Source organism: Dromaius novaehollandiae, chromosome 26 (genome assembly GCF_036370855.1).
Source record: "Dromaius novaehollandiae isolate bDroNov1 chromosome 26, bDroNov1.hap1, whole genome shotgun sequence".
NCBI lineage: Eukaryota > Metazoa > Chordata > Aves > Casuariiformes > Dromaiidae > Dromaius > Dromaius novaehollandiae.
Genome location: NC_088123.1, coordinates 3,727,534 through 3,754,448, shown reverse-complemented (window position 1 = coordinate 3,754,448; position 26,915 = coordinate 3,727,534). Strand labels below are relative to the sequence as shown.

The 26,915-nt window shown below is 68.2% G+C and overlaps 1 protein-coding gene across 4 annotated transcripts; it reads left to right on the top strand.

Annotated features, from left to right (window-relative positions):
- The first annotated feature begins 197 nt into the window (after positions 1–197).
- TET3 (tet methylcytosine dioxygenase 3) lies at positions 198–26,915 on the top strand. Of its 4 annotated transcripts, none has more exons than XM_064497801.1 (10): positions 198–248; positions 12,336–13,689; positions 17,703–17,793; positions 19,308–19,401; positions 20,474–20,682; positions 20,763–20,913; positions 21,000–21,089; positions 21,201–21,338; positions 22,349–22,685; positions 22,754–26,915. In XM_064497801.1, exons 2-10 carry the CDS (start codon positions 12,381–12,383, stop codon positions 25,048–25,050), a joined length of 4,716 nt encoding a protein of 1,571 aa, XP_064353871.1. In that variant the 5' UTR covers positions 198–248; positions 12,336–12,380; the 3' UTR covers positions 25,051–26,915. The 4 variants fall into 4 exon arrangements, with proteins under 4 accessions (XP_064353871.1, XP_064353872.1, XP_064353875.1 ...); XM_064497802.1 differs by lacking the exon at positions 198–248 and adding an exon at positions 3,828–3,880; XM_064497805.1 differs by lacking the exon at positions 198–248 and adding an exon at positions 5,524–8,299.

Sequence of the window (26,915 nt, the reverse complement as noted above, 5' to 3'; positions counted from 1 at the left end):
ACATCTGGCCCCCGCGGCGGAGGCCGGCTTGCAAAAAGGCGCTTTTCCCCCCTTTTTTCCCTTTTTTTCCCTTTCCCCCCCCCTTTTCCCCCCTTTTTTCCCTTTTTTCCCCCTTGTTCCCCCTTTTCCCCCTTTTTTTGTGGCTGTTTTATTTATATAACCGCTCTGTGCTTTTGCATCCCTTCCCGCAGGTGGAGGCGAGGGACAATAAGGAGGCCGGGGCGCGGGAGCCGGCGCTGGACGCGGAGGTACGGCGCCGGGGGGGCCGCCGCGCCGGCCGAGGACAAAGCGCCGCCGGGGGAGCCGCGGTGGCGGCGGCGGGGGGGGGACGCCCGCGCCCGGCTCCCTTTCTTCCCCGCGCGTCGCGCGTGCCGGGCCGGCGGCTCCGGCACGGGAGCGAAACCGGGCCGGCGCCGTGTCCCTGCGCGGCGGGGTGGAAAAGCACCTTGGTTTTCTGCTTTTTTTGCCCTTTTTTTGCTTTTTTTGGCTTTTTTTTTTGGCTTTTTTGGCTTTTTTTGGCTTTTTTACGCTTTTTCCCTCTTTTTTTCCCCCCCCGCCGCCGGCTCTTCTCCCGAATGTGCTGAGCTCAGACCCCCGGGCCGGTGATGCTAACAAGGGAGCCGGCCCGGAGCCGGCGTGACGTCACGCTGACGTAACCGCGGCGATGGCAGCTGTCACCCCGCTGCCGGGGTTAAAAAAGGCAAAAATCGGCAAAAAAAAAAAAAAGGCCAAGAAAAGCCAAGAAAAAGCCAAGAAAAAGCCAAAAAAAGCCAAAAAAGGGGCTCGCCGGGCACCGGAGACTTGTTCCCGCTGGCGCCGGGCAGGATGCGGGGCCGGTGGCGGGTGCTCGGCCCGCGGCGAGGTCGGATGCCGGCTCGGCGGTGCCGGAGGACGCGGCACGGCAGCCGTTGCGGAAAGTTTTCCCCCGGTGTTTTTGGGAGCGGGCTGCGGCCGGGGTTTTCCTTGCTTTTCGGAGCTGGCGCCGTCGGCGTTTGCTGTTTTGCAGGATTTTTGGGCGCGTGGAGCCGGCTCGGTGCAGGATGCTCCGCGCCGGTGCTTTCCCCGCGGTTTGCTCCGCCGGCCCCGCGCGCTCCCCTTCCCGGCATTTAGCCGCGGCGAGGTTGGCTTTGCCCGGTCCCTGCCGGCACCGTTATCGCGACGGGTCGCGGGGCTGACGTGCAGCAGCAAAATACAAAATTGTTCCCTGTTTCCCAGTTTCTGCGCGTGGCTCCCGGTGCCTCTTCCACCCGCGGTTGCACCGGGATTTGGGGAAGCAGGAGGGTCTGCGGCGCTGCGGAGCGCCGGCGTGCTGGGAGAGCTGTCCCCGCTGTGCTGGGGTCCCCTGTCCCCATTGCACCAGGGTCCCTGTTGCACCGGGGTCCCCTTGCGCCATGGTCCCCGTCCCCATTGCACTGGGGTCCCCATTGCACGAGGGTCCTCATTGCACGGGGGTCCCTGTCCCCATTGCACCAGTGTCCCCGTTGCACCAGGGTCCCTGTTGCACCAGGGTCCCCGTCCCCATTGCACCAGGGTCCCCGTTGCACCAGTGTCCCCGTTGCACCAGGGTCCCCGTCCCCATTGCACTGGGGTCCCTGTTACACCGGCATCCCCATCCCCATTGCACCAGCGTCCCCGTCCCCATTGCACGAGGGTCCCCGTTGCACCGGCATCCCTGTTCCCATTGCACTGGTGTCCCTGTTGCGCCGTGATCCCCGTCCCCGTTGCCCCGCGGTGCCCGTCCCTTGCCCACGCACGGCCCATCCCAAGCGCGATCCGGCGCTGCATCCATCCCGTCACCGTCCCCCGGGAGCCACCGGGGCCCTCGGCCCTGCGTCGGCGGCATTTCGCGGGCGCCGCTTGGGTAAAAGCGCCCGGTGCTTGGCCCCGCTCGGCCTCGGCGGGAGAAACTTCTCCCGGCCGGTTGCTCCAGCTAAAATGGCAGATTTTGCAAAAAAAACCCCAAAATCCCCTCCGGCACGGTGTGGTCGGCGGCAGCACGCGGGGGTGGCCCGGCCCCAGCACGCCGCCTGCCCGCACGTGGCTTTTTTTAGGTTTACAAACACGGCGCCGCGCGCTGCCCCCCCTCCCTCCCTCCCTCGCCGTGAGTCACCGGCCCCGGCACGCGCCGCGCTTGGGGGAAAAAACCCCCAAAGCCGGAATAACCCTGGTTTGCGGAGCTGCACCGGGCCGGGAGCGTCGCGGGGCCGTTTCGGGGCGGAAAGCGGGAATTGGGATGCTCCCTGGGTGGACGAACCGTGCAAAATCAGGCGGTTTTGGAGCTGGCTGCAATTTCTGCCCGGCCGCGGCAGTGACGGCAGGATGCGGCCGCCGGCGAGGATAATTTTTCCCGTGCCGTTTGCACGCGCCAAGCACCCCGGCGTGAGCGCCCGGAGCACGGGAAGGCGCTCGGTGGCTCCCGTGCCGCCTCCGGAGCCGCTCGCCTCCGTTAACTCCGTTTTCCCCCGCCGCGGGGCCTGATCCGGCCTGGCGGCAGGTCGCTCTGGCGGTGCGGAGGCCGGGAAAAGGCTCGGCGGTGTCTCCGGATCGGTGGCTGGGCCTTAGGAAAAGAGAAAAAGAGGGAAAAAGGGAAAAGGAAAGGGGAGAAAAAGGAAAAAGAAAAAGGGGGGGGAAGGGAAAAGAAAAGGGGGAAAAGGGGGAAAAAGGGAAGGAAGAGGGAGGAAAGGAGGAAAAAGGAAAAGGGAAAAAAGGAAAAGAGGGGAAAAAGGGAAGGGAAAGGGGGGAAAAGGGAAGGAAAAGGGGGGAAAAGGGAAGAAAAGAGGGAAAAGGGGAAGAGAAAGGGGGAAAAGGAAGAAAAGGGGGAAAAAGGGAAGAAAAAGGGGGGAAAAAGGAAGAAAAAGGGGGAAAAAGGGAAGAAAAGGGGGGAAAAGGAAAAAGAGGGAAAAAGGGAAAGAAAAAGAGGGGAAAAGGGAAGAAAAAGAGGGAAAAAGGGAAGGCAAGGCCGAGGCGGCGGAGGCGGCGGAGCCCCCGCGGCTGAGCTCATCGGCTCGCGGGAGGCTGATGCGGCTCCGGTGACTCAGCAGCACCGGTGCTGACTCAGCGCCGCCGCGGCACGTGGCGATGGTGATTGGGGGGGGGGCGCGGGACACCCCCTCGCCGAACTCGCTCCCGGCCGGTGCCCGGATGGCACGGGCGAGGAGCGGCTTGGGGATAAAAAGGAGCGGTTTGGGGCGAGCGGGTCGCGGTGTCGCTACAGTCGGAGCTGTTCCGCCTGTGTCGTGGCCGGGTGGTTCGGGAGCCTCGACGCCCCGTTGGTGCCGACCCGCTGCCCGCATCGCCATGGGATGCCGGCGGGATGCTGGCGGGATGCTGATGGGATGCGGGCGCGATGCCAGCGGGATGCCGATGGGATGCTCGTGGGATGCCGGCGGCTCCCGCCCGGCAGAAAGAGGAATCGGAAAGGGGAAGGGGCCGCCGGGAGGAGGAGCGGGGCCCGGCCCGGCTGCGGCACCGTCCCCGTGCCGCCGTTCTTCCCGGATGTGACTCGGGCCCCGTCACGTCCGCCCGGCAGCACCGGGAATCCCCCCGGCGGGCTCTCGCCGCGGCGCCCGCCCCCGTGCCTCGGTTTCCCCGGCGAAACCGGCTGCGCCGGGCGCTCGGCCGCTCCCAGGCAGGGCAGGGCCGGCTGCCGCCCGCGTCGCCGGCGCGAGCGGCGTGTCGGCGCTTGCCGGGAGGAGGAGGAGGAGGAGGAGGAGGAGGAGGAGGAGGAGGAGGAAGCCGCCCGCGAGTCCCCGCTGCTCCGAGCGCGGCGGCGGCTCGGCGGAGGGGGAAGCGGAGGGCAGGGGGCCCGCGGCACCCGCGGGGAGGGGACACCCGGCCGCCGGTGCGGGACGGAGCAGCGGCGTTTGCTCGCCGGGATCGCGTGAGTGCGAGGGAGACGGTTTTCCCACGGCCCGGCTCTGCCGGGATGTTGTCCCGCAATCCTGGCGCCTGCCGAGGGAGGCTGGCAGGGATTCCCGCTCCCCGAAACGGGGGGAAAGCCCCCAAAAACGTGTGTGCGCGTAGGGCAGCGCAGGCTGGGAGCGGGGTGGTGCCGGTGCGTGGGAACGGGGTGAAACGGGGAGCGGGGCGATGCCGGTGCATGGGAATGGCGTGGAACTGGGAATGGGGCAATGCCGGTGTGCGGGAACGGGGTGAAATGGGGAATGGTGCAATGCCGGCGTGCGGGAACGGAGTGAAACTGGGAATGGGGTGAAACCGGGAATGGGGTGATGCCAGCGTGCGGGAACGGGGCGAAACGGGGAGCGGGGCGATGCTGGTGCACGGGAACGAGGCGAAACTGGGAATGGGGCGATGCCAGCATGCGGGAACGGCGCAAAATGGGGAATGGGGCGATGCCGGTGCACGGGAACAGGGTGAAACTGGGAGCGGGGCGACGCCGGTGTGTGGGAATGGGGTGAAATCAGGAATGGGGCGATGCTGCTGCACGGGAACGGGGCGACGCTGGTGTGCGGGAAGTGGGCAAACTGGGAGCGGGGCGATGCCAGTGCGCAGGAATGGCACGAAACGGGAAACAGGGTGATGCCGGCATGTGGGAACGGGGCGAAACTGGGAATGGGGCGATGCCAGCATGCGGGAACGGAGTGAAACTGGGAACGGGGCGATGCCGGCATGCGGGAACGGGGCAGCATGGGTGCATGGGAATGGCTTGAAACTGGGAACAGGGCGACACGGGTTTGCGGGAACGGGGCGAAACTGGGACCAGGACAGCACCAGCTCGGAGCAGAGGCTCCGAGTGCCCGCGAACCGTCCGCTTCCCTTCGCCCGGGTGATTTCTCCATCGCATTTGCAATGCAAAAAGCCGCGCTGGGCCGAAGGGCAGGGTGGAAGTTGCCCCGGCGGGGCGCCGGCTGCACCCCAAACCGGCTCGGCCGGAGCGCGGCGACGTTCGCCCGGGCGGCCGCGGCGCCAATCCGGGAGCCGCGCGCTCGCACGAGAGCAGTCAGCTGTGTTGCAGGAAAAGCGGCTCCAAGAAACAAAAATAGAGCCGGCGTTTTTTTTTTTTTTCCCTTCTCTGCAGCGCGGCGCTCGCCCGGGGAAGCCTTTCCTCCGGCCCGCGCCAGTTGGCGTCCGCCGGCTCGGCCGCGCGCCGGGAACGTGAGCCGCGGCTCCGCCGTGCCGCCGCGGTTCCCACGGGAGCCGGTGCGGGATGAGCATCCTGCAGCCGTTCCCCGCCGGCTTTTCCCCCAGGGAAAAAAAAAACCCAAAAAAGGGGAAACGGGTGTTTTGGCCCGGTGCGGGAGTGAGCCGGGGCCGGGCCGGTTTTGCCGGCGCGGTAGGGTCCCGGCCCGCTGCCAGTTGCGTGTGCGGTTATGAATTTTCCAGCCTCCCTTTGAACGGCGGCCAAGGCGGATTAACAGCAGATGCTGGCACGGGGGGCGGGGGGCTCTCCCGCTGCGGCCGGCTTTTGGGGTAAAAAGGGGTAAAAAGGGGTAAAAAAGGGGATTTTAAGGAGTGAAAGGGGGGTTTGTTCTGCAGTGTGTTGCTCCGGCAGCTCCCGATGGCTCTTTCCGGGGAGGGCGGCTCCCATCTGCTTCCCCCCTTTCCCTGCTGTGTCCGGGGAAACTTCCCGCAGGAGAAATCCCGGCTCCTGGGAGCGGGTCTGAATGTGTGGAGGGGTCTTTTCCCCCCTGCATGGGATGGAAAGGCGGCACGGCGAGACGTGGGGGTCCCAAAGCCCGCGGGAAGCGCTGCCGCCCGCCCGGCGTCATCCCGGCATTCCCGGGGGCCGGGAGCCGAGCGGCTCAGAGGCAGCGCCGGGGTCAGCCGGGGCCACGCGAGCCGCTCAGGAAAGGAGCCGGAGCCGCGGTAGGAGACGGCATCCCGCGCCGCCAGCAAGGAGCACGGGAACGAGCCCGGGAAAACGGGAGCATCCGACACTTGGGGGCTCCTCTCGGAGCTGCCGCGGCGCCCGGCGGAGGCGTTAGGCAGCGATGGGTACCGGCACGGCCGGCGGATGCCGCGGCCGGCGGAGGATGCTCCGGCCGGCAGAGGATGCTCCGGCCGGCGGCCCGGAGCGGAGCGGTGCCGCTGCCAGCGCAGGAAAACCGCAAGCTGAGCGCCTGGGCTGGCGGGGCTCCACGGGCGCGCTGCAGCGGGGCGGCCGGCCAAGGAGGCTCCCGGCTCTTGGCCGGCCGAGGCTGCTGGCTGCGAGCGGCGCGCGCGGGCGGCCCGCTGACCTCCCCGATGCCCCCGGCCGCCTGGCAGGGCCCCGGGAGCTGCTGCCCTGCGCGGTTCGGGCGAAAGCGAGGACGGGATTTGCGCGAAAGCGAGGACGGGAGTTGCACAAAGGAGAGGATAGAGTTTGCAGAAAATCGAGGGTGGGAATTGCAGAAAATCGAGGACGCGGTTTGCGCAAAGTGGTGGACGGTGTTTGCAGAAAATCGAGCACAGCGTTTGCACAAAATCGAGGTTGGAAACTGCAGAAAATCAAGGAGGGGAATGGCAGAAAATCGAGAACGGTGTTTGCACAAAGTAGTGGATGGTGTTTGCACAAAATCGAGGATGGGGTTTGCACAAAATCGAGGATGGGAATTGCAGAAAGTCAAGGACACGGTTTGCACAAAGTAGTGGATGGCGTTTGCCCAAAATCGAGGGTAGGATTTGCAGAGAATCGAGGATGGGGTTTGCAGGAAATCAAGGCTGGGAATTGCACAAAATCGAGGATGGGGTTTGCACAAAGTAGTGGACAGTGTTTGGACGGCGTTTGCACAAAATCGAGGATGGGGTCTGCCCCAAATTTGAGGGTAGGATTTGCAGAAAATCGAGGACGGCATTTGCACAAAGTAGTGGATGGTGTTTGCACAAAATCAAGGATGGGGTTTGCACAAAATCGAGGGTGGGAATTGCAGAAAATCGAGGATGGGGTTCGCACAAAGTAGTGGACAGCATTTGCACAAAATCGAGGCCGGGGTTTGCCCAAAATCGATAGGACTTGCAGAAAATCGAGGATGGGGTTTGCCCAAAATCGGGCTTTGTCCCGAGGCTGGGCAAAGCGGCCGCTTGTGGGGTGCACCGAGTTGCTCCGGTCTCTCCCCAAACCCTCCGCCGGGGCAGGCCGAGCCGGGGCTCTCCGAGTATCCCGCCTCCAGAGCCGCCGCGTGCCCCGCGGCCAGGCCGGCCATTTCGGGAGCCGCGGGGGCAGCGGCCGGGCGGCGATTCCCAGGGCCTGGAAACCCGCTCCTGGCCGAGCCCGATGTTGGTTTTTCAGGCAGCCGAAACGCGCGGTTTGGAAAGGGCAGCGGGAGCGGCGCTTGATTTACGACGAGCAGAAACGCGGCAGAAAGGCCCCGGCTGCTTGTTTTGGGCTGTTTTATTCGATTTTCCATCAAACCCGTCGGGGACGTTTAAAACGAGGAGTTGAAATGGGGAGAAAAGCGGCCCACGAGGGGGGTTGGCAGCGGCGCCGAGGGCGGCAGCGCCGTCCCCCCGGGATGCCGGCTCCGGAGCAGGTTGTTTCGGGATTCGAGGCCGCGTTCCCGCGGGACGGTGCAAAGCCGCTTTCGACGGAGCGGGCGAAACGGGCCGCGCCAGCTGCAGCCAGATGTTGCCGCCGCGCCGCAGCCCTTGGCATCCCGCTCGCCCTTCGCTCCCGGCGCGTGCCATGGCCAGAAACGCCCCCAAAACCAGGCGCCCCCCCACCGTGCTGCCGCGGGGGGGTCTCCGGTGCCCGCGGGGTCAGGCGAGGACGCGGCAGCCGCGGAGAGGAGCGGCCGGCTCGGCCCGGCGGTGCTTTTCAGGCGGACGCGGTGGCGGCGGACTTCGAGCTTATCTGCTCCCGCCCGGGTTATTTATTATCCCGGCGGCTCCGGGCTCCGGGCTGCGCCCGGGGGATGCGCCGTTGCCGCGGGGAGGGATGCGGCGGGGGCTTTTCCAAGCCGGCGATCCCACCGGTCGGCTCCAACGCCCGGGACGCGATGCCCGCTGCCATCCCGGCGCCTTTCCGGGCAATCCCGCTCGCCCGGCCTCGCTTTTCCCGCGCCCGCCGCCCGCCGCGCGCCCGCTTCCCGCGGCCTTCCCGCGGCCCGGCGTTCCCGCGACGCGGGGCAGCCTCGCCGGGGACCCCGGGGACGCGGGGCCGCCGCCTCGGCCGCGCCGTACGTGCGCGCGGCGCCAGCGCTAATGGCTCCTCCAGCTGTTTGCAGGGGGAGGGGAGCTCCGGCCCCAGCGCCGCGTTTCCTCCTCCGCCGCCGGGGCCCGTGGGCGCCTCGCCGGCGCTTTCTTCCCGTTTTTCCTCCCTTTTTCCCCGCCGCCGCCGCTTTCTCCGGGCGTCCCGGCGCAGGTAAGGGCAGCGCGGCGAGCGGCAGCCCGGGCCCCGCTGCACCGCCGTGCACAGCGCCGCCGGCCCCGGCGCGCTGGAGAGCGGCCAAGCAGCCGGGCGTGCGTGCGGCGGCAGCGGCTTTTTTTTTTTTTCCCCTCGCCGCCGAGGCATTTAAAACGAGGGAGAAGGCGGAAAAAAAAAAATCAAGCGTCGGAGGGGGGAGAAGGGGATGTTTTCCCCCTCCCTCTTACTCCGCTCGGCGGCTTTGGCGGCTTCCCGAGCGAGCGTGCGGCGACGGCCCGACAAAAGAGCCCGAAGTGCCCCAAACTCCGGCGCCGGCTGCTTTTCCTCCTTCCCCCCCCGCTCGCGTTGGTCCCCCGCCGCGCGGAGAGGAGGAGGCCGGGCCGGGCCGTGCCGGGGGACGCCGACCGCTGCCGCTTGGCCTCCGGGGAGAGCGAAGCCGGGCAGAGCCAGTCGGGGTAATGGGTTTTTTGGGGGGAAAAGCTAAAAAATGGGATTCCCCCCCTCTTCCGAGCCGCCCGGGAAATCGGGGCGCCCTTCGGTGCGGCCGTGGGAACAAAGGGAAGCGGGTGCCGGAGCTGCCGGCGCTCCCCGGGAATTAACAAAAAAGGGGGAAAAAAGGGGGAAAAAAAGAAAAGGGAAAAAAAAAGGGGGAAAGAAAAGGGGGGAAAAAAAGGGGGGGAAAAAAGGGAAGGAAGAAAACCCCCCGCGGGCGGGTGGGAAAGGAGCGCGGCTCCGCGTTAACCCTTCGGGGCTCGAAAGCCCTCGCGGCACCCCGGTTTGGGGGGCTCGCGGAGCCCTGCTCTCCCCACGCCACCCTTGGCTTTCTTTTCCTTCTTTTTTCTTATTTCTCGCCCTCCCGGCGCGGGGAGCGGCACGGCGTCCCGACCGGACCGACCGGTCGGCAAGGGCCGGGCGCCGGCGCTCGCCGCCCCGGGGCTGAGGACGGGCCAGCTCGACGCACCCCACGGCACCGCCTCCGCGCCCGAGCCCCGGGAGCGGATTAAAAACCCCTGGATGTGACTTAGAGACAACAGCCGCGAGCAAAAATCTGCCAAAATGCTGAATTTGGGGCAATTTCTCCGCCGAGCGCGTTGCAGAAAGGGCTTCGCTCTCTGGGCTGGTGTAAACTTTGGGGACGTTTCGTTGCTTTTCGCCTTCCCAGCCGGCCCCTTTCTCCCGAGCAGGTGCCTCCGGCTCCGAGCGGGCGGACCGGGATAAAATGCCGGGAAGGGCGGCAACGAGGGCGGCAGCCTTCGGCCCGGGCGGCCCAAGTGTGGGAAAAGCCCCTCGGAGGCGGCGCGGCGCGAGTGGCTTCACTCCTTGTTTTTCCCCCAGTTTTTCCGAAAACGGGCCGCCCCGTGCTGTGGCCTCGTGACGGCGGGTCTCCCCCCGCGGCTGGTGTCCGAAGGGTTAAGCGCGGCCCCGGGCCCGGGGCGCTTGAGGACGCGGCGGCGCACGGCCCGGCACTGACAGCTTGCTCGCGCGCACGCTGCTCCTCGTCGCGCGGGAGCAAAGCGCTGGGCGGGAGTGGGCAGAAAGCGGTTTTGGGGGGTCCTGAGGCCGGCGCTGCAGCCGGGGCACCCTCCTCCTCCTCCTCCTCCTCCTCCTCCTCCTCCTCCTCCTCCTCCTCCTCCTCCTCTTCCTCGCCTCTCCTGCCTCGCGCGGCGGCCCGGGGGCGGCGGAAAGCCCGTGAGCGATTTCGAAAGCGGCCGCCGGGGTGGGGACGTGGGCGGCGTCCGGGCGCGCGAGGCGCTGGCGGGACGGCGCCGCGGGGGGGGAAAGGCGCCGGGGGGGTCAGAGGCCGCCGCCGCCGCCTGGTGCAATTTGCTGGGGCCAATTAGTCATCCCGGCTAACGAGCGCCGGCGGCGGTGGTGGGTGACGCTGCCCCCGCGGCCCCGCGTTGCTCTCCAGGGGCGGGTGACGTGCTGCTGCGGGGCTGCTTGGTGGACGGGCCGGGTGTTCCCGCGCCGGGTGTTCCTGCGCCGGGTGTTGCTGTGTTGGTTGTTCCTGCGCCGGGTGTTCCTGCGCCGGGTGTTCCTGTGTTGGGTGTTCCCGTGGCAGGTGCTCCCACGCTGGGTGCTCCTGTGTTGGGTGTTCCCATGCTGGGTGTTCCTGCACTGGGTACACCCACGCTGGGTGTTCCCATGCTGGGTGCTCCCATGCTGCATGTTCCTGCGTTGGGTGTTCCCATGCCGGGTGTTCCTGTGCTGGGTGTTCCCATGCCATGTGTTCCTGTGCCGGGTGTTCCCATGCCGGGTGTTGCTGTGTTGGGTGTTCCCGTGCTGGGTGCTCCCATGCTGCATGTTCCTGCACCGGGTGCTCCCATGTTGGGTGTCCTCGCACCAGGTGTTCCCACGCCGGGTGTTTCCCATGCTGGGTGCTCCCATGTTGCATGTTCCTGCGCCGGGTGTTCCTGTTCTGGGTGTTCCCATGCCAGGTGTTCCCGTGTCGGGTGCTCCCGCGCTGCGGTGGTGCTCCTACAGCAGGTTCTCCTGTGCCGGGTGCTTCTGCACCAGGTGCTGCTCCCGCACCAGGTGTTCCTGCGCCGGGTGTTCCTGCGCTGGCTGTTCCCATGCCAGGTGTTCCCGTGTCGAGTGCTCCCGCTCTGCGGTGCTGCTCCCATGCCGAGTGCTCCCGCGCTGGGTGCTGCTCCTGTGCCGGGTGCTCCTGCGCCGGGTGCTGCTCCCATGCCGAGAGCTCCCGCGCTGGGTGCTGCTCCCACGCCGGGTGTTCCCGTGTCGGGTGTTCCCACGCCGGGTGTTCCCACACTGGGTGTTTCCCATGCTGGGTGCTCCCATGTTGCATGTTCCTGTGTCGGGTGTTCCTGTGTCGGGTGTTCCCGCGCCGGGTGTTCCCGCGCCGGGTGTTCCCATGTCAGGTGCTCTCGTGCCACGGTGCTGCTCCCGCGCCGGGTGTTCCTGCGCCAGGTGTTCCTGCACCGGGTGTTCCCGTGTCGGGTGTTCCCATGTCGGGTGCTCCCGCTCTGCGGTGCTGCTCCCATGCCGGGTGCTGCTCCCATGCCTAGTGCTCCCATGCCGCGTGCTGCTCCTGCGCCGGGTGTTCCTGCGCCAGGTGTTCCTGCGCCAGGTGTTCCTGCGCCGGGTGTTCCCGTGTCGGGTGTTCCTGTGTCGGGTGCTCCCGCGCCGCGGTGCTGCTCCCATGCCGAGTGCTGCTCCCATGCCGAGTGCTCCCACGCCGGGTGCTGCTCCCACGCCGGGTGCTCCTGTGCCGGGTGCTGCTCCCATGCCTAGTGCTCCTGCGCCGGGTGCTGCTCCCGCGCCAGGTGTTCCCGTGTCAGGTGCTCCCATGCCGGGTGCTGCTCCTGCGCCGGGTGTTCCCATGCCGGGTGTTCCCGCGCCGGGTGCTCCCAAGCCGGGTGCTGCTCCCGCGCTGGGTGTTCCCATGCCGGGTGTTCCCGCGCCAGGTGTTCCCATGCCGGGTGCTGCTCCCATGCTGGGTGTTCCCGCGCCAGGTGCTCCCACGCCGGGTGCTGTTCCCATGCCGGGTGCTCCCACGCCGGGTGCTGCTCCCACGCCGGGTGCTCCCGTGCCGGGTGTTCCCACGCCGGGTGTTCCCATGCCGGGTGCTGCTCCTGCGCCGGGTGTTCCCATGCCGGGTGTTCCTGCGCCGGGTGCTGCTCCCGCGCCGGGTGCTCCCATGCCGGGTGCTGCTCCCACGCCAGGTGTTCCCATGCTGGGTGTTCCCGCGCCGGGTGCTGCTCCCGCGCCGGGTGCTGCTCCCATGCCGGGTGTTCTCGCGCCAGGTGTTCCCATGCCGGGTGCTGCTCCCGCGCTGGGTGCTCCCATGCCGGGTGCTGCTCCCATGCCGGGTGCTGCTCCCATGCCGGGTGCTGCTCCCGCGCCGGGTGTTCCCGCGCCGGGTGCTGCTCCCATGCCGGGTGCTCGCGGGCGTGGGGCACCCACGGGGCGGCGGGGCGGCGGCGGGGGGGAGCAGCCGGGGCGGGGGCCGAGGAGGGGGGAGGCGGGAGGGCGAGGGGGCCGGGCCGGGCGCTGACGCTGCTGTCGCCCGCAGGCAGGCGCGGAGGGCCAGGCGGTTGATGGCCCCGCACGCGGCCGGATGGAGGACGGGCCAGCCGAGCGTGCCGAGGAGCCGCGGCCCGGGCGGCGCAGCGGGCCGGGCGCCGCGCTGATGGAGCCCGGCGGCCGGCCCGGCGCCCCGGAGGAGGCCCGCGAGCTGGCGGCCTTCGCGGCGCTGGCCGAAGCGGCGGCGGCGGCGGAGGAGAGCGCCGGGCGGCGGCAGCAGCGCGAGGACCTGGGCGCCCTGCGGGCCGCCCTGGCCTTGGCGCGGCACGGCATGAAGCCGCCCGACTGCAACTGCGACGGCCCCGAGTGCCCCGACTACCTCGAGTGGCTGGAGCGGAAGATCAAGGCGGCGCTGGGCGAGGAGCCGCCGTCGCCGCCGGCGTCCGACGGCGCTGCCCCGGAGCCGGGCCCGCCGCCCGCCCTGCCCTTCTCCCCCGGCGCCCTGAGCATCGCCAAGGAGAAGAACGTCAGCCTGCAGACGGCCATCGCCATCGAGGCGCTCACGCAGCTGGCGGCGGCGCCGCCGGAGCCTCGCCGCCCCGGCGTCACCGCCGCCGCCGCCGTGTCACCCCCCGGCTACGCGGGGCCGGCGGCCGAGCCGCGCTCGCCGGCGCAGCTGGCGCTGCAGCAGCACCTGCGCCACAAGCGCGGGCTCTTGCTGGAGGCGCCGGCGGGCGGCTGGTGGCCCCCGGGCTCGGCGGCCCCCAAGGCGCCCCGCGAGAAGAAGAAGCCGCGGGCGGGCGCCGAGAAGGCGCCGGCGGGCCGGGCGCTGCGCCGAGCCGCCGCCGCCGCCGCCGCCGGCAAGAAGGCCAAGGGCAAGGAAGCGCCGCCGCTCTTCCCCCCGCTCTGGCAGATCAGCCTGGCCGGGGCGCGGGCCCCCCCCGCCGCCGCCGCCGCCGCCGCCGCGCCGCCTCCGCCGCCCGCCGAAACTCAGGGAAGGGGCGTCGCGGCCCCCGCCGCCCCGCTGGCGGTGGACGCCAAGCTGGAAGAGCTGATCCGGCAGTTCGAGGCCGAGTTCGGCGAGGAGTTCGCGCCGCCGCCGCCGTCGCCCGCCGCCGCCGTGCCGGGCGAGGGGCCGCCGGCCGAGCCGCCCCGCGCGCCCCGCTCGCCCAAGCAGATCAAAATCGAAACCTCTGGTGCTATCACGGTGCTGTCGACCACGTGCTTTTACTCGGAGGAGAGCCGCGGCGAGGAGGCGGCCGGCACCCCCCCCGCCGACGAGGCGCCCACCCTCAGCGGCTTCCTCGAGTCGCCGCTCAAGTACCTGGACACGCCGACCAAGAGCCTGCTGGACACCCCCGCCAAGCGGGCGCAGGCCGAGTTCCCCACCTGTGACTGCGTCGGTGAGTCCCGCGCGCCCGCGTTTCCCGAGCCGACGCTTTTCCCGCGCCTCCCTGGCTGCTGCTGCCGTTTTTCCCGCGCGTCCTCGGCTGCTGCCGCCGCTTTTCCCGCACATCCCTGGCCGCTGCTTTTTCTGTGCATCCCTGGCCGCTGCTTTTCCCGCACATCCCCGGCCACCACCGTTTTTCCAGCGCATCCCCGGCCACTGCCGCTTTTCCTGCGCGTCCCTGGCTGCTGCTTTTCCTGCGCGTCCCTGGCTGCCGCTTTTCCCGCGCATCCCCGGCCACTGTTTTTCTTGTGCATCCTCGGCCGCCGCTGCCGTTTTTCCTGCACATCTCCAGCCGCTGCCGGTTTTCCCATGCATCCCTGGCCGCCGCTTTTCCCGTGCATCCCTGGCCGGTGTTTTTCCCACGCATGCTCGGCCGCCACTGCCATTTTTCCCATGCATCCCCGGCGCCCGCTTTTCCCGTGCATCCCCAGCCACCACCGTTTTTCCCGTGCATCCACGGCCACCACCGTTTTTCCAGCTCATCCCCAGCTGCCGTTTTTCCCGTGCATCCCTGGCCACCGCTTTTCCTGCACATCCCCAACCGCCGCCGCTTTTCCTGTGCATCCACGGCCACCACTTTTCCCGCGCATCCCCAACCGCTGCCACTTCTCCCACGCATCCGCGGCCGCCGCTTTTCCCGTGCATCCACAGCCACCGCTTTTCCTGTGCATCCGCGGCCGCCGCTTTTCCCGCACATGCACGGCCACCGCTTTTCCCGTGCATCCGCGGCCGCCGCTTTTCCCGCACATCCACAGCCACCGCTTTTCCCGTGCATCCACGGCCACCGCTTTTCCCGCACATCCCCAGCTGCCGCTTTTCCCGTGCATCCCTGGCCACCGCCGCTTTTCCCGCGTATCCCCGGCCGCTGCTTTTCCCACACATCCCCAACTGCTCCCGCTTTTCCCGCACATCCCCGGCCACTGCTTTTCCCCTGCCCGCGGGAAACCGCGTCCCGCCAGCCTCCGACCACACTGGCCCGGCAGAGCCCGGGCGGAGGCGGACGTGGGCCCGCGGCCAAGCGCAAGCTGCGCTTTATTAGCGGGGGCTTACGGGTATTTATTTATTTGCTCGTAAACGGCGGCGGTAATTAGCCCGAGCGGCAGCGAGCGAGCGCGGAAGGGCTCGACGGGAGCCGAGCGAGCGCCGCGTCCCCGTTGCCAGGTTCGGCTTGGGTTTTCCTTTCTTTTTTTCTCCTTTTTCACCAAAGTTTTGGCGCTTCCCTGCCTCCCCGCTCCGTTTTCTCGAGAGCGGGAGTCGGGGCTCCTCGGGGCTTTATTAGGCGCTGTGATAAAACGGGTCTCAGCAGCGTGGCCCAGCTGAGCCCGGCTTTCTCCTCGCCTTGGCGCCGAGCCAGCGGGACACGACGGGAATGAGAATCAGGATGCGGCGAGGCGGCCCCGGTCTCCCTGCCGCTGCGCGCAGGGGGCTCGGAAAAGCCCGGCGTCGGCGTTCGCGAGCGGCCCCCGCTCCTCCGGCCCTGCCGCGCGCCGGAGCCTTCGGCCGTGGGAATTTCTGCCGGGACGGAGAAGGTGCTTCCCATTAAATCAGGGTTTAAAGCGTCACTGCGATGCTCCGAGCCCAGCAGCGAATCCCGGCGGAGCGGCTGGGAGTTTCCCCACGGATCCCGCTCCGGGGAGGCGCCGCGGGCCGTGGGAAAGCGGAGCGGGGAGCGGGCGCTCCCGAGCGGCTCGGCCTCGGAGGGGCCGCCAAAACAAGCCGGCGAGGCGCCAGGAGCCAAGGCAGAGCTGCCCTTGGCTGCCTCCCGCTTGTCCGAGGCCTCCGCGTCCTCCTGCTCTCCAAGAGGCTGCGGAAATTCGTAAGTCAGAGCCAACTCCCAGAAAGAGAAGAAGAAGGGAAAAGAAAGGAGAGAAAGTTTGGCTGACGCCGATTTTGGAAACCGGAGTTAAAGGCGTTGATGCTCTGCAGATCCGCGTAGGGAGGGAGGGTCTGCGCCGCCCGAGTGCTCCCCGGGGAGGGGTTTATACGCGGCTCCCCCCAGTCTCCGAAACGGAGCCGAAACGGAGAGCGGGATGGAGCAGTCCCGATTCCCATCCCGAGGGAGCTGAAACGGAGAACACGACGGAGTGGTCCTAGTTCCCATCCCGCAGGAGCCTAAACGGAGCCGGAGAGAGTGGACTCAATTCCTGTCCCGCGGGAGCCAAAGTGGAGAGCGGCAAGGAGTGGTCCCGATTCCTGTCCCGCGGGAGCTGAAACGGAGAGCAGGATGGAGTGGTCCCAGTTCCCATCCTGCAGGAGCTGAAATGGAGAGCGGGATGGAGCGGTCCCGATTCCCGTCCCGCAGGAGCCAAAATGGAGAGTGGGACAGAGTGGTTCTGATTCCCGTCTCGTGGCAGCCAAAACGGAGAGTTGGATGAAGCGGTCCTGATTCCCATCCCACCGGAGCTGAAACGGAGAGTTGGATGAAGCGGTCCTGATTCCCATCCCGCGGGAGCTGAAACGGAGAGCTGGACAGAGTGGTGCCGATTCCCGTCCCGCAGGATCTGAAACAGAGAGTGGGATGGAATGGTCCCAATTCCCATCCCATGGGAGCTGAAACGGAGAGCTGGAAAGAGCGGTCCCAATTCCCATCCCATGGGAGCTGAAACGGAGAGCTAGACAGAGTGGTCCCGGTTCCCATCCTGCGGGAGCTGAAACGGAGAGCTGGGCGGAGAGGTGCCGATTCCTGTCCCGTGGAGCCGAAGTGGAGAGTGGGTTGGAGCGGTCCCGATTCCCGTTCCATGGGAGCTGAAGCAGAGAGCCGGATGGAGCGGTGCCTATTCTCATCCCGCGGGAGCCGAAACGGAGAGCCGGACAGAGCAGTCCCGATGCCTGTCCTGCGGGAGCTGAAATGGAGAGTGGGATAGAGCGGTCCCGATTCCCATCTCGTGGGAGCTGAAATGGAGAGCTGGACAGAGTGGTCCTGATTCCCATCCCGTGGGAGCCGAAACGGACAGTTGGATGGAGTGGTCCCGATTCCCGTTCCGCGGGAGCCGAAACAGAGAGCCGGGACGAATGGCCACAATTTCGCAGGGGTCCATGGGCCGGTTCCTGCGGTGGGAGGATGCCGAGCCGGGCGCTCTTCCTCCTCCGCTGGGAGGAAGGCTCCGTGCCGGCACAGGGGGATCCAGCCTCCGCTCGCAGCCGTTGCCGCGGGCTTCCCGGGCGCGCCGAGGGCGTCGTGCCGCATCCTGCGCCCATGGCTGCGGTGCAGGCGAGCGGGCTGCCTCGGGCCTCGGCCGGGGATGCAGGGTGCCTGGCACCCTGGGGTGCTGCTGTGTGTGTGTGTGCGTACAGCGCCTGGCACCCTGGGGTGCTGGTGGGTGTGTGTACAGTGCCTGGCACCCCAGGGTGCTGCTATGTGTGTGTTTACAGTGCCTGGCACCCTGGGGTGCTAGTGTGTGTGTTTACAGTGCCTGGCACCCTGGGGTGCTGCTATGTGTGTGTGTACAGTGCCTGGCACCCTGGGGTGCTGCTGTGTGTGCGTACAGCACCTGGCACCCCGGGGTGCTGCTGTGTGTGTGTACAGCGCCTGGCACCCTGGGGTGCTGCTATGCGTGTGTTTACCGTGCCTGGCACCCTGGGGTGCTGGTGGGTGTGTGTACAGCGCCTGTCACCCTGGGGTGCTGCTGTGTGTGTGTGTACAGTGCCTGGCACCCTGGGGTGCTGCTGTGTGTGCGTACAGCGCCTGGCACCCTGGGGTGCTGGTGGGTGTATGTGTACAGCGCCTGGCACCCTGGGGTGCTGGTGGGAGCTGGTGTGTGCATGCACAGTGCCCGGCACCCTTGGGTGCTGCTGCGTGCATGCTTGGTGCCTGGCACCCCGGGGTGCTGCTGTGTGTGCATGCACAGTGCCCGGCACCCCAGGGTGCTGGCGTGTGCACGCTGGGTGCCCGGCACCCTGGGGTGCTGCTACGCGGGTGCGCGGCTCAGTGGCAGTGACCGGCGTCTCCTTTGCCTTCCCGCGCAGAACAAATCGTGGAGAAGGACGAGGGGCCCTACTACACCCACCTGGGCTCGGGGCCCACCGTGGCCTCCATCCGGGAGCTCATGGAGGAGCGGTAAGGGGGGCGCGGGGTGCTCGGCGGGGTGCTCGGTGCCCGGCGGGGCTGGCGGGGTGCTCGGTGCCCGGCGCGGTGCTCGGTGCCCGGCGGGGCTGTCCCCGCGCTCGCCGCCTGGCCCGGGGGAACAATCCCGCCTGTGTGCGCGGCACAGAGCGGCTCGTGTCGCCCGGCGGCCGGAGGAGCCGGTGCACCCGTGGGTGCTGGGGGGGGGGGTGGGCGGGTGTGCTGGGGGCTGCTGTGAGGGTGCTGGGGGGGCGAGCGCCTGTGGGCCCCTGGGGCAGTGTCCTTCTGCGGGTGAGGCTCCTGTGGCCTCGGGGGGGCAAGTGGGGACTCACAAGGGCGAGTGTGGACTCGTGAGGGTGAGTGCAGCCTTGCAAGGGCGAGTGCATGCTGCCGAGGGCGAGTGTGGCCTCGTGACAGTGAGTGCATGCTCCCGAGGGCAAGTGCAGACTCAGGAGGGCGAGTGCACACTCCCCGGGGCAAGTGCATGCTCCCGAGGGCGAGTGCATGCTCCCCAGGCCAAGTGTATGCTCCCGAGAGTGAGTGCAGGCTCCCGAGGGCAAGTGCAGCCTTGTGAGGGCGAGCACACCCTCCCTGGGGTGAGTGCACACTCCCCAGGGCAAGCGCATGCTCCTGAGGGTGAGGGCATGCTCCTTGGGGCGAGTGTGGCCTCGTGAGGGCGAGTGCATGCTCCCAAGGATGAGTGTGGCCTCCCAAGGGTGAGTGCAGACCCGTGAGGGCGAGTGCACGCTCCTGAGGGCAAGTGTGTGCTCCTGAGGGTGAGTGCATGCTGCTTGGGGCGAGTGCAGCCTCACAAGGGTGAGTGCACGCTCCTGGGGCGAATGCATGCTCCCAAGGGTGACTGCGGCCTCACAAGGGTGAGTGCACACTCTTGAGGGTGAGTGTGGCCTCGTGAGGAGGAGTGCACGCTCCCAGGGGTGAGTGCACGCTCCCAAGGGTGAGTGCAGCCTCATGAGGGTGAGTGCATGCTCCTGGGGGCGAGTGCATGCTCCTGAGGATGAGTGCGGCCTCGCGAGGGTGAGTGCATGCTCCCGAGGATGAGTGCAGCCTCGTGAGGGCGAGTGCATGCTCCCGGGGGTGAGTGCACGCTCCCAAGGGTGAGTGTGGCCTCACGAAGGTGAGTGCACGCTCCGGGGGGCGAGTGCATGCTCCTGAGGATGAGTGCGGCCTCGCGAGGGTGAGTGCATGCTCCTGAGGATGAGTGCGGCCTCGCGAGGGTGAGTGCAGGCTCCTGAGGATGAGTGCGGCCTCGCGAGGGTGAGTGCATGCTCCTGAGGATGAGTGCGGCCTCGCGAGGGTGAGTGCAGGCTCCTGAGGATGAGTGCGGCCTCGCGAGGGTGAGTGCATGCTCCTGAGGATGAGTGCGGCCTCGCGAGGGTGAGTGCAGGCTCCTGGGGGCGAGTGCCGGCTCCAGGGCGAGGGGGGCACTGGGATGGGCTCCGCACCCCTCCGCCGCCGCCCCGCGTGGCTCAGCGCCGCCTCGGCCGCAGGTACGGCGAGAAGGGCAAGGCCATCCGCATCGAGAAGGTCATCTACACGGGCAAGGAGGGCAAGAGCTCCCGCGGCTGCCCCATCGCCAAGTGGGTGAGTGCCCCCGCCGCTCCCCGGCCCCCCGCCCGCTCCCTGCCCACGCCCGGCCTCTCTTTTGCCCCCTCTGCCTGTTTTTGCCCTGCTTGGCCCTGTCTTGCTCCTCTTTTCCCCCCTCTCTGCCCCCTTTTCCCCCTCTCTGCCCCCTTCTTTCCCCCTCCCTGCCCCCTTTTCCCCCCTCTCTGCCCCCTTTTCCCCCCTCTCTGCCCCCTTTTCCCCCCTCTGCCCCCTTCTTTCCCCCTCTCTACCCCTTTTTGTCCCCTCTCTGCCCCCTTTTTCCCCCTCCCTGCTCCTTTTTCCCCCTCTCTGCCCCCTTTTCCCCCCTCTGTGTCCCCTTTTCCCCCCCTCTGCCCCCTTTTTCCCCCTCTCTGCCCCCTTTTCCCCTCTCTCTGGCCCCTTTTCCCCCTCTCTGGCCCCTTTTCCCCCTCCCTGCCCCCTTTTTCCCCCTCTCTGCCCCCTTTTCCCCCTCCCTGCCCCCTTCTTTCCCCTCTCTACCCCTTTTTGTCCCCTCTCTGCCCCCTTTTTCCCCCTCCCTGCTCCTTTTTCCCCCTCTCTGCCCCCTTTTCCCCCCTCTGTGTCCCCTTTTCCCCCCCTCTGCCCCCTTTTCCCCCCTCTCTGGCCCCTTTTCCCCCCTCTCTGGCCCCTTTTTCCCCCTCTCTGTCCCCTTTTTCCCCCTCCCTGCTCCTTTTCCCCCTCCCTGCCCCCTTCTTTCCCCTCTCTACCCCTTTTTGTCCCCTCTCTGCCCCCTTTTTCCCTTCTCTGCCCCCTTTTCCCCCTCTCTGCCCCCTTTTTCCCTTCTCTGCCCCCTTTTCCCCTCTCTCTGCCCCCCCGGCTCGGAGGGGCAGGTTCCTCCCTTATCCCCGCTGCCCCGGGCAGAGGAACCGAAGCCGCCTCCGATTCCCGCTCGCTCCAGCCCCTCGGAGCCACCGCATCCCGCCGGAGCTGCCGGGGGCTGACCTGGGTGTGGGGGGGGGACCCCGCCGAGGAACCCCCCGGGAGGGAGAGCAGCCCCGGCGCTGGGGGGGGGGGGGGTGGCGGTGGGAGCCGCCGCTTACCCCGCGCGTCCCAGGTGATCCGCCGGCACAACCAGGAGGAGAAGCTGCTGTGCTTGGTGCGGCACCGGGCCGGCCACCACTGCCAGAACGCCGTCATCATCATCCTCATCCTCGCCTGGGAGGGCATCCCGCGCACGCTGGGCGACACGCTCTACCAGGAGCTCACCGACACCCTCACCAAGTACGGCAACCCCACCAGCCGCCGCTGCGGCCTCAACGACGAGTAAGTGCCCCCCCCCGCGCGCCCCCGGCCCCCCCCCCGGCCCCGGCGCCCGCCGCCCCTGACGCCGCTGTCGCCCGCAGCCGCACCTGCGCCTGCCAGGGCAAGGACCCCAACACGTGCGGCGCCTCCTTCTCCTTCGGCTGCTCCTGGAGCATGTACTTCAACGGCTGCAAGTACGCCCGCAGCAAGACCCCCCGCAAGTTCCGCCTGGTGGGCGACAACCCCAAGGAGGTGGGTGCCCGGCCCCCCCAGACGCCCCCGCCGCGCCGCGCGGCCCCCCCGGCCCCGGCGCCCGTCTCACCGCCTCCTCCTTGCAGGAAGAACTGCTCCGGAAGAGCTTCCAGGACTTGGCCACCGAGGTTGCTCCGCTGTACAAGCGCCTGGCGCCGCAGGCCTACCAAAACCAGGTACCGGGGAGCATCACCCGCCCGATGCTCCCGAATCCCGGAGCCTCGCGGCCGGGCGGCGGTACCCGAGCGGTACCCGGGGCGACGGGCGGCCTGTTTTCGGCCCGGCAGGTGACGAACGAGGACGTGGCCATCGACTGCCGGCTGGGCCTGAAGGAGGGGCGGCCCTTCTCGGGGGTGACGGCGTGCATGGACTTCTGCGCCCACGCGCACAAGGACCAGCACAACCTCTACAACGGCTGCACCGTGGTGAGCCGGCGCCCGGCGGGCGGGTTCCCGCGGCGGTGGGCGAATTCCCGCGGCGGTGGGCGAATTCCCGCGACGGTGGGCACATTCCTATGGCAGTGGGCGCATTCCCACGGTGGTGGGCGCATTCCCATGGTGGTGTGTGAATTCCCGCAGCAGTGGGCAAATTCCCGTGGCAGCGGGCGAATTCCTGCGGCAGTGGGTGAATTCCCACAGCCGTGGGTGAACTCCCACAGTGGTGGGCTAATTCCCATGGCAGTGGGCAAATTCCCATGGTGGTGGGCGAATTCCCATGGCAGTGGGCAAATTCCCATGGTGGTGGGTGAATTCCCATGGTGGTGGGTGAATTCCCACCGCAGTGGGCAAATTCCCATGGTGGCTGGCAAATTCCCGCAGCGGCGGGTGAATTCCCGCAGCAGTGGGCAAATTCCCGTGGTGATGGGCAAATTCCTGTGGTGGTGCATAAATTCCCGTGGTGGTGCGTGAATTCCCACAGCGGTGGGCAAATTCCCACGGCGGCAGGCAAATTCCTGTGGCTGTGGGTGAATTCCTGCAGTGGGCGAATTCCTGTGGCGGTGGGCGAATTCCCACGGCAGCGGTGGGCGAATTCCCGCGGCGGTGGGCGAATTCCCATGGCTGTGGGCGAATTCCTGCGGTGGTGGGCAAATTCCCATGGTGATGGGCAAATTCCCGTGGCTGTGGGTGAATTCCTGCAGTGGGTGAATTCCCACAGCGGCGGGCGAATTCCCACGGCAGCGGTGGGCGAATTCCCACGGCAGCGGTGGGTGAATTCCCATGGCTGCGGGCGAATTCCCGCGGTGGTGGGCAAACTCCCGCGATGGAGGGCAAACTCCCGCGATGGAGGGCCAGTTCCCGCGGCGGGAGCAGATTCCCGCGGCGGTCCCCACGGTCGGTCCCCGAGCGCCCGGGGGGGCTTCTCGCTGCCTGGGCGCGGGGTCTCGCCCGCCTCCGCGCCGTCCGCGCCCGGCCCTGACCGCCGCCGTCCCCGGCAGGTCTGCACGCTGACCAAGGAGGACAACCGCGTGGTGGGCCGGATCCCCGAGGACGAGCAGCTGCACGTGCTGCCGCTCTACAAGATGTCCAGCACGGACGAGTTCGGCAGCGAGGAGAACCAGAACGCCAAGGTGGGCAGCGGCGCCATCCAGGTGCTCACCTCCTTCCCCCGCGAGGTGCGCCGGCTGCCCGAGCCCGCCAAGTCCTGCCGCCAGCGGCAGCTGGAGGCCAAGAAAGCCGCCGCCGAGAAGAAGAAGCTGCAGAAGGAGAAGCTGCTGGCGCCGGAGAAGATCAAGCAGGAGGTGCTGGAGCTGCCGGCGCTGCAGCCGGGCGCAGGTGAGGGGCGGCGGCGGGGGGACGGCGGCGGGGGCGGCGCCGGGGGCTCACGCGCGCTCTGCCCGCAGGTCTGGCGTTGCAGGGCGGCCGGCCGCCGCAGCCCATCAAGGTGGAGGCGCCGGGCCACTACAACGCCTTCAAGTACAGCGGCAACGCGGTGGTGGAGAGCTACTCGGTGCTGGGCAGCTGCCGGCCCTCCGACCCCTACAGCGTCAGCAGCGTCTACTCCTACCACTCCTACTATGCACAGCCCAACCTGCCTTCGGTGAACGGCTTCCACTCCCGCTTCGCCCTGCCGGCCTTCGGCTACTACGGCTTCGCCCGCGGCCCCGTCTTCCCCGCGCGGCTCCTCGACTACGGGCCGCCCGAGCGGAGCGGCGGCGCCTGGGCCGCCGGCGCCTACGAGGCCAAGCCGGAGGCGCGGGCGCTGCAGGAGCCGCTCGGCCGCCCCTACCGCCCGCCCGCCTTCCCCGAGCCGGCCCGCGGCCGCAGCCACCACCAGCGCACCTACGAGCGGGCCGCCAGGGCCGGCGCGCAGGCCAAGGCCGCCGGTGCGGCGGCGATGCACGGGGCCGGCGCGGCGACGGCGGCGATGCACGGGGCCGGCGCAGCGACGGCGGTACCCGGAGCCGGTGCGACGGCGGTGATGCCTGGGGCCGGTGCAACGGCGGTGGGGCACGGAGCCGGCGCGACGGCGGTGCACGGGGCCGGCACGGCGGCGGTGCCCGGGGTCGGTGCGGCGGCGATGCACGGGGCCGGTGCGGCAGCGGTGGTGCATGGAGCCGGTGCAGCGGTGATGCCCGGGGCTGGTGCGACGGTGATGCCCGGGGCTGGTGCGACAGTGATGCCCGGGGTCGGTGCAGCGGTGATGCACGGGGCCAGCGCGGTGGCAATGCCCGGAGCCGGTGCAGCGGCGATGCACGGGGCCAGCGCGGTGACGGCAATGCCCGGGGCTGGTGCAGCAGCGATGCCCAGAGCCGGTGCAGCGGTGATGCCCGGGGCCGGTGCAGCGGTGATGCCTGCGGCCGGTGCGGTGACGGCGATGCCCGGGGCTGGTGCAGCGATGATGCCCGGGGCCGGTGCGGTGACAGTGATGCCCGGGGCTGGTGCAGCGGTGATGCCCGGGGCTGGTGCAACGCTGATGCCCGGGGCCGGTGCAGCGGTGATGCCCGGGGCCGGCACGGTGACGGCGATGCCCGGGGCTGGTGCAACGGCGATGCCCGGGGCTGGTGCAGCAGTGATGTCCGGGGCTGGTGCAACGGCGATGCCCGGGGCTGGTGCAACGGTGATGCCCGGGGCTGGCGCAGCGGTGATGCACGGGACTGGCACTGCAGCGATGCCCGGAGCCGGCACGGCAGCGATACACGGAGCCGGCACGGCGGCGATGCACGGAGCCGGCACGGCGGCATTCGCGGCGGCCCCCGCTTGCTGCGGCATCCGAGCCATCAAGCAGGAGCCGGCGGACCCGCCGGTGCCCGTGGCGGCGCGCAACGGGGCGGCCGAGCCGCCGTGGGGCCCCTGCGCGGCGGCGGCCTCCCCGGAGAGGACTAGCGCGGCGGCGGCGGCGGCGGCGGCACCTTGGAGCGGCGCCGGGCGGCAGGAGCCCGGCGAGAAGCGGTGGCGGCCGGCGGCGGCGTGGAGCCCGCGGCCCGGCGGGGAGCCCGGCGCCCGGCCTGGTGCCGCCTGGGAGCTGGGGCCGCTGGGGCTGGGCGCGCTGGCCGGCGAGCCGTGGGGCTCGGTGCCGCCGCTGCCGTGGCCGGGCGAGAAGCGCCGGCGCGAGCAGCCCTGGGAGCCCTTCGGCCCAGCCGACGGCGCGGCGGAGCTGCCCGAGAAGGCGGCCAAGCGGGAGGAGGAGGAGGAGGAGGAGGAGGAGGAGGACGAGGAGGAGGAGGAGGAGGAGGAGGAGTGGTCGGACAGCGAGCACAACTTCCTGGACGAGAACATCGGCGGCGTGGCGGTGGCGCCGGCGCACGGCTCCATCCTCATCGAGTGCGCCCGGCGCGAGCTGCACGCCACCACGCCGCTCAAGAAGCCCAACCGCTGCCACCCCACCCGCATCTCCCTGGTCTTCTACCAGCACAAGAACCTCAACCAGCCCAACCACGGCCTGGCCCTGTGGGAGGCCAAGATGAAGCAGCTGGCCGAGCGGGCCCGCGCGCGCCAGGAGGAGGCCGCCCGCCTGGGCCTGCCGCCCCACGCCAAGAAGCGCAAGTGGGGCGGCCCGCTGCCCCCCGAGCCGCCCCGCAAGGAGCCCCGCGACCGGGTGCCCACGCGGCAGGCGCCCGCCCTGCCCACCAACTCGGCCGTCACCGCCTCCTCCTACGCCTGCACCACGGTGACGGGCCCCTACAGCCGCTGGATCTGAGGGCGGCCGCCCGCCTCTTACCTCAAAGTCGGCAGCACTGGAGCCCGGTGCTGCTTTTGTGGTGCTTTCTCCTCGTGCATGTAGGAGAAGAAGAAAAAAAAAAGATATATATATATATATATACTTAAAAAAAAATAAGTCCGCTCGAGTGCAAACCTTCGGAAACCTGCACTTTGCGAGGAGGTTAAAAAGACAGAGCAAACTTTAAAAAAAAAAAAAAAGGAACGATGCTGTTAAGGTTTTTCAGTAATCTAATATTTATATCTCTGCATTTTTTTAATCTATCCTTGTACGTCGCAAGAATGGAAAGAAGAGTTTATAGTGTCCTTTCACAAAGGAGAGGTTTTTAATTCCATTTAAAATATGTATTTATTGGATTTTTTTTTTTTTAAATCGTTATGACCACAACGGAGCGGATCTTAAAATAACGGAAAACGAACCCGGAAAACGCAGACCATCGAGCCAGCTCTCGAGGAGGTGGAGGAACCCGCCGAGCTCCCGCAGCCGGCTTTCCGAGCGGACCGGAACAGGGATCCGATGCCTCGGTGAGCCCTTTCTTACAGATACAGCGGCCCCGCTCGCCGCCCCCTCCGACCCCGAGCCGGCGGCGGGATTCACCCCGCCGCCGCGGTGCTTTTTTTTCCGGAGCCGGGGCGGCCCGAAGCTGCGGGAAGTGGGGCCGAGCAGTGGCGGGGACCGTGGGAAGCGTCGCGGGAAACGCCGCGGGAAATGGGTCCGCGCAGCGGTGCAGATCATGGAAAATGCTGCGGGAAACAAGTCCGAGCAGTGATGGGGACCACAGGAAACTCTGCAGGAAAAACTGCAGGAAATTCTGCAGGAAACGCCGTGGGAAACGGGTCCGAGCAGTGATGGGGACCACAGGAAACTGCAGGAAAAGCTGCAGGAAATTCTGCAGGAAACGCCATGGGAAACGGGTCCGAGCAGTGATGGGGACCACAGGAAACTCTGCAGGAAAAACTGCAGGAAATTCTGCAGGAAGCGCCATGGGAAACAGGCCCGAGCGGCGAAGACTGCGGGAAATGCCGCAGGGAAAGTCCGCAGGAAACGCTGCGGGACACGGGTCCGAGTGGCGGCGGAGACCGCAGGAAACGCTGCAGGAAACACCACGGGAAACGGGTCCAAACGGTGGCAGAGACCACGGGAAACGCCGTGGGAAACGCCGTGGGAAACAGATCCAAGTGCCAATGGAGACCACGGGAAACGCCGTGGGAAACGGATCCGAGTGGCAGAGGAGACAGCGGGAAACGCTGCAGGAAACGCCATGGAAAACAGCTCCAAGCGGTGGTGGAGACCACGGGAAACGCCGTGGGAAACGGGTCCGAGCGGCAACGGAGACCGCGGGAAACGCTGCATGAAACACCGTGGGAAACGGGTCCAAGCAGGAACGGAGGCTGCGGGAAACGCCGCGGGAAACGGGTCCAAGCGGCAACGGAGACCGCGGGAAATGCTGCAGGAACCGCCGTGGGAAATGCCGCGGGAAACGGTTCCGAGCAGGAACGGAGACCACGGGAAACGGGTCTGAACGGCGACGGAGACCGCGGGAAACGCTGCGGGAAACACGGGAAACGCCGCGGGAAACGCCGCGGGCTGCAGCGAGGCGACGGCCGGTCCCCGCCGGCTCGGCTCCAGGACTCCTCCTCTCCAGCGCCGCGATTCCCGGTGCTTTCGGCGCGGCGAGAAGAGGATCGGCACCGCTGTATCTGTAAGAAGCCGAGGCCAAAAAAACCCCCAAGCTGTGACTGGCGCCGCTCTGCGCATCCCGGCCGCTCCGCCTGGTGCTTTCGCTCTCGCGGGACTTTCTCTCGGAGCAGCTCTGGGAAGAGCCGGCGCCGAGCTTCGCCTCG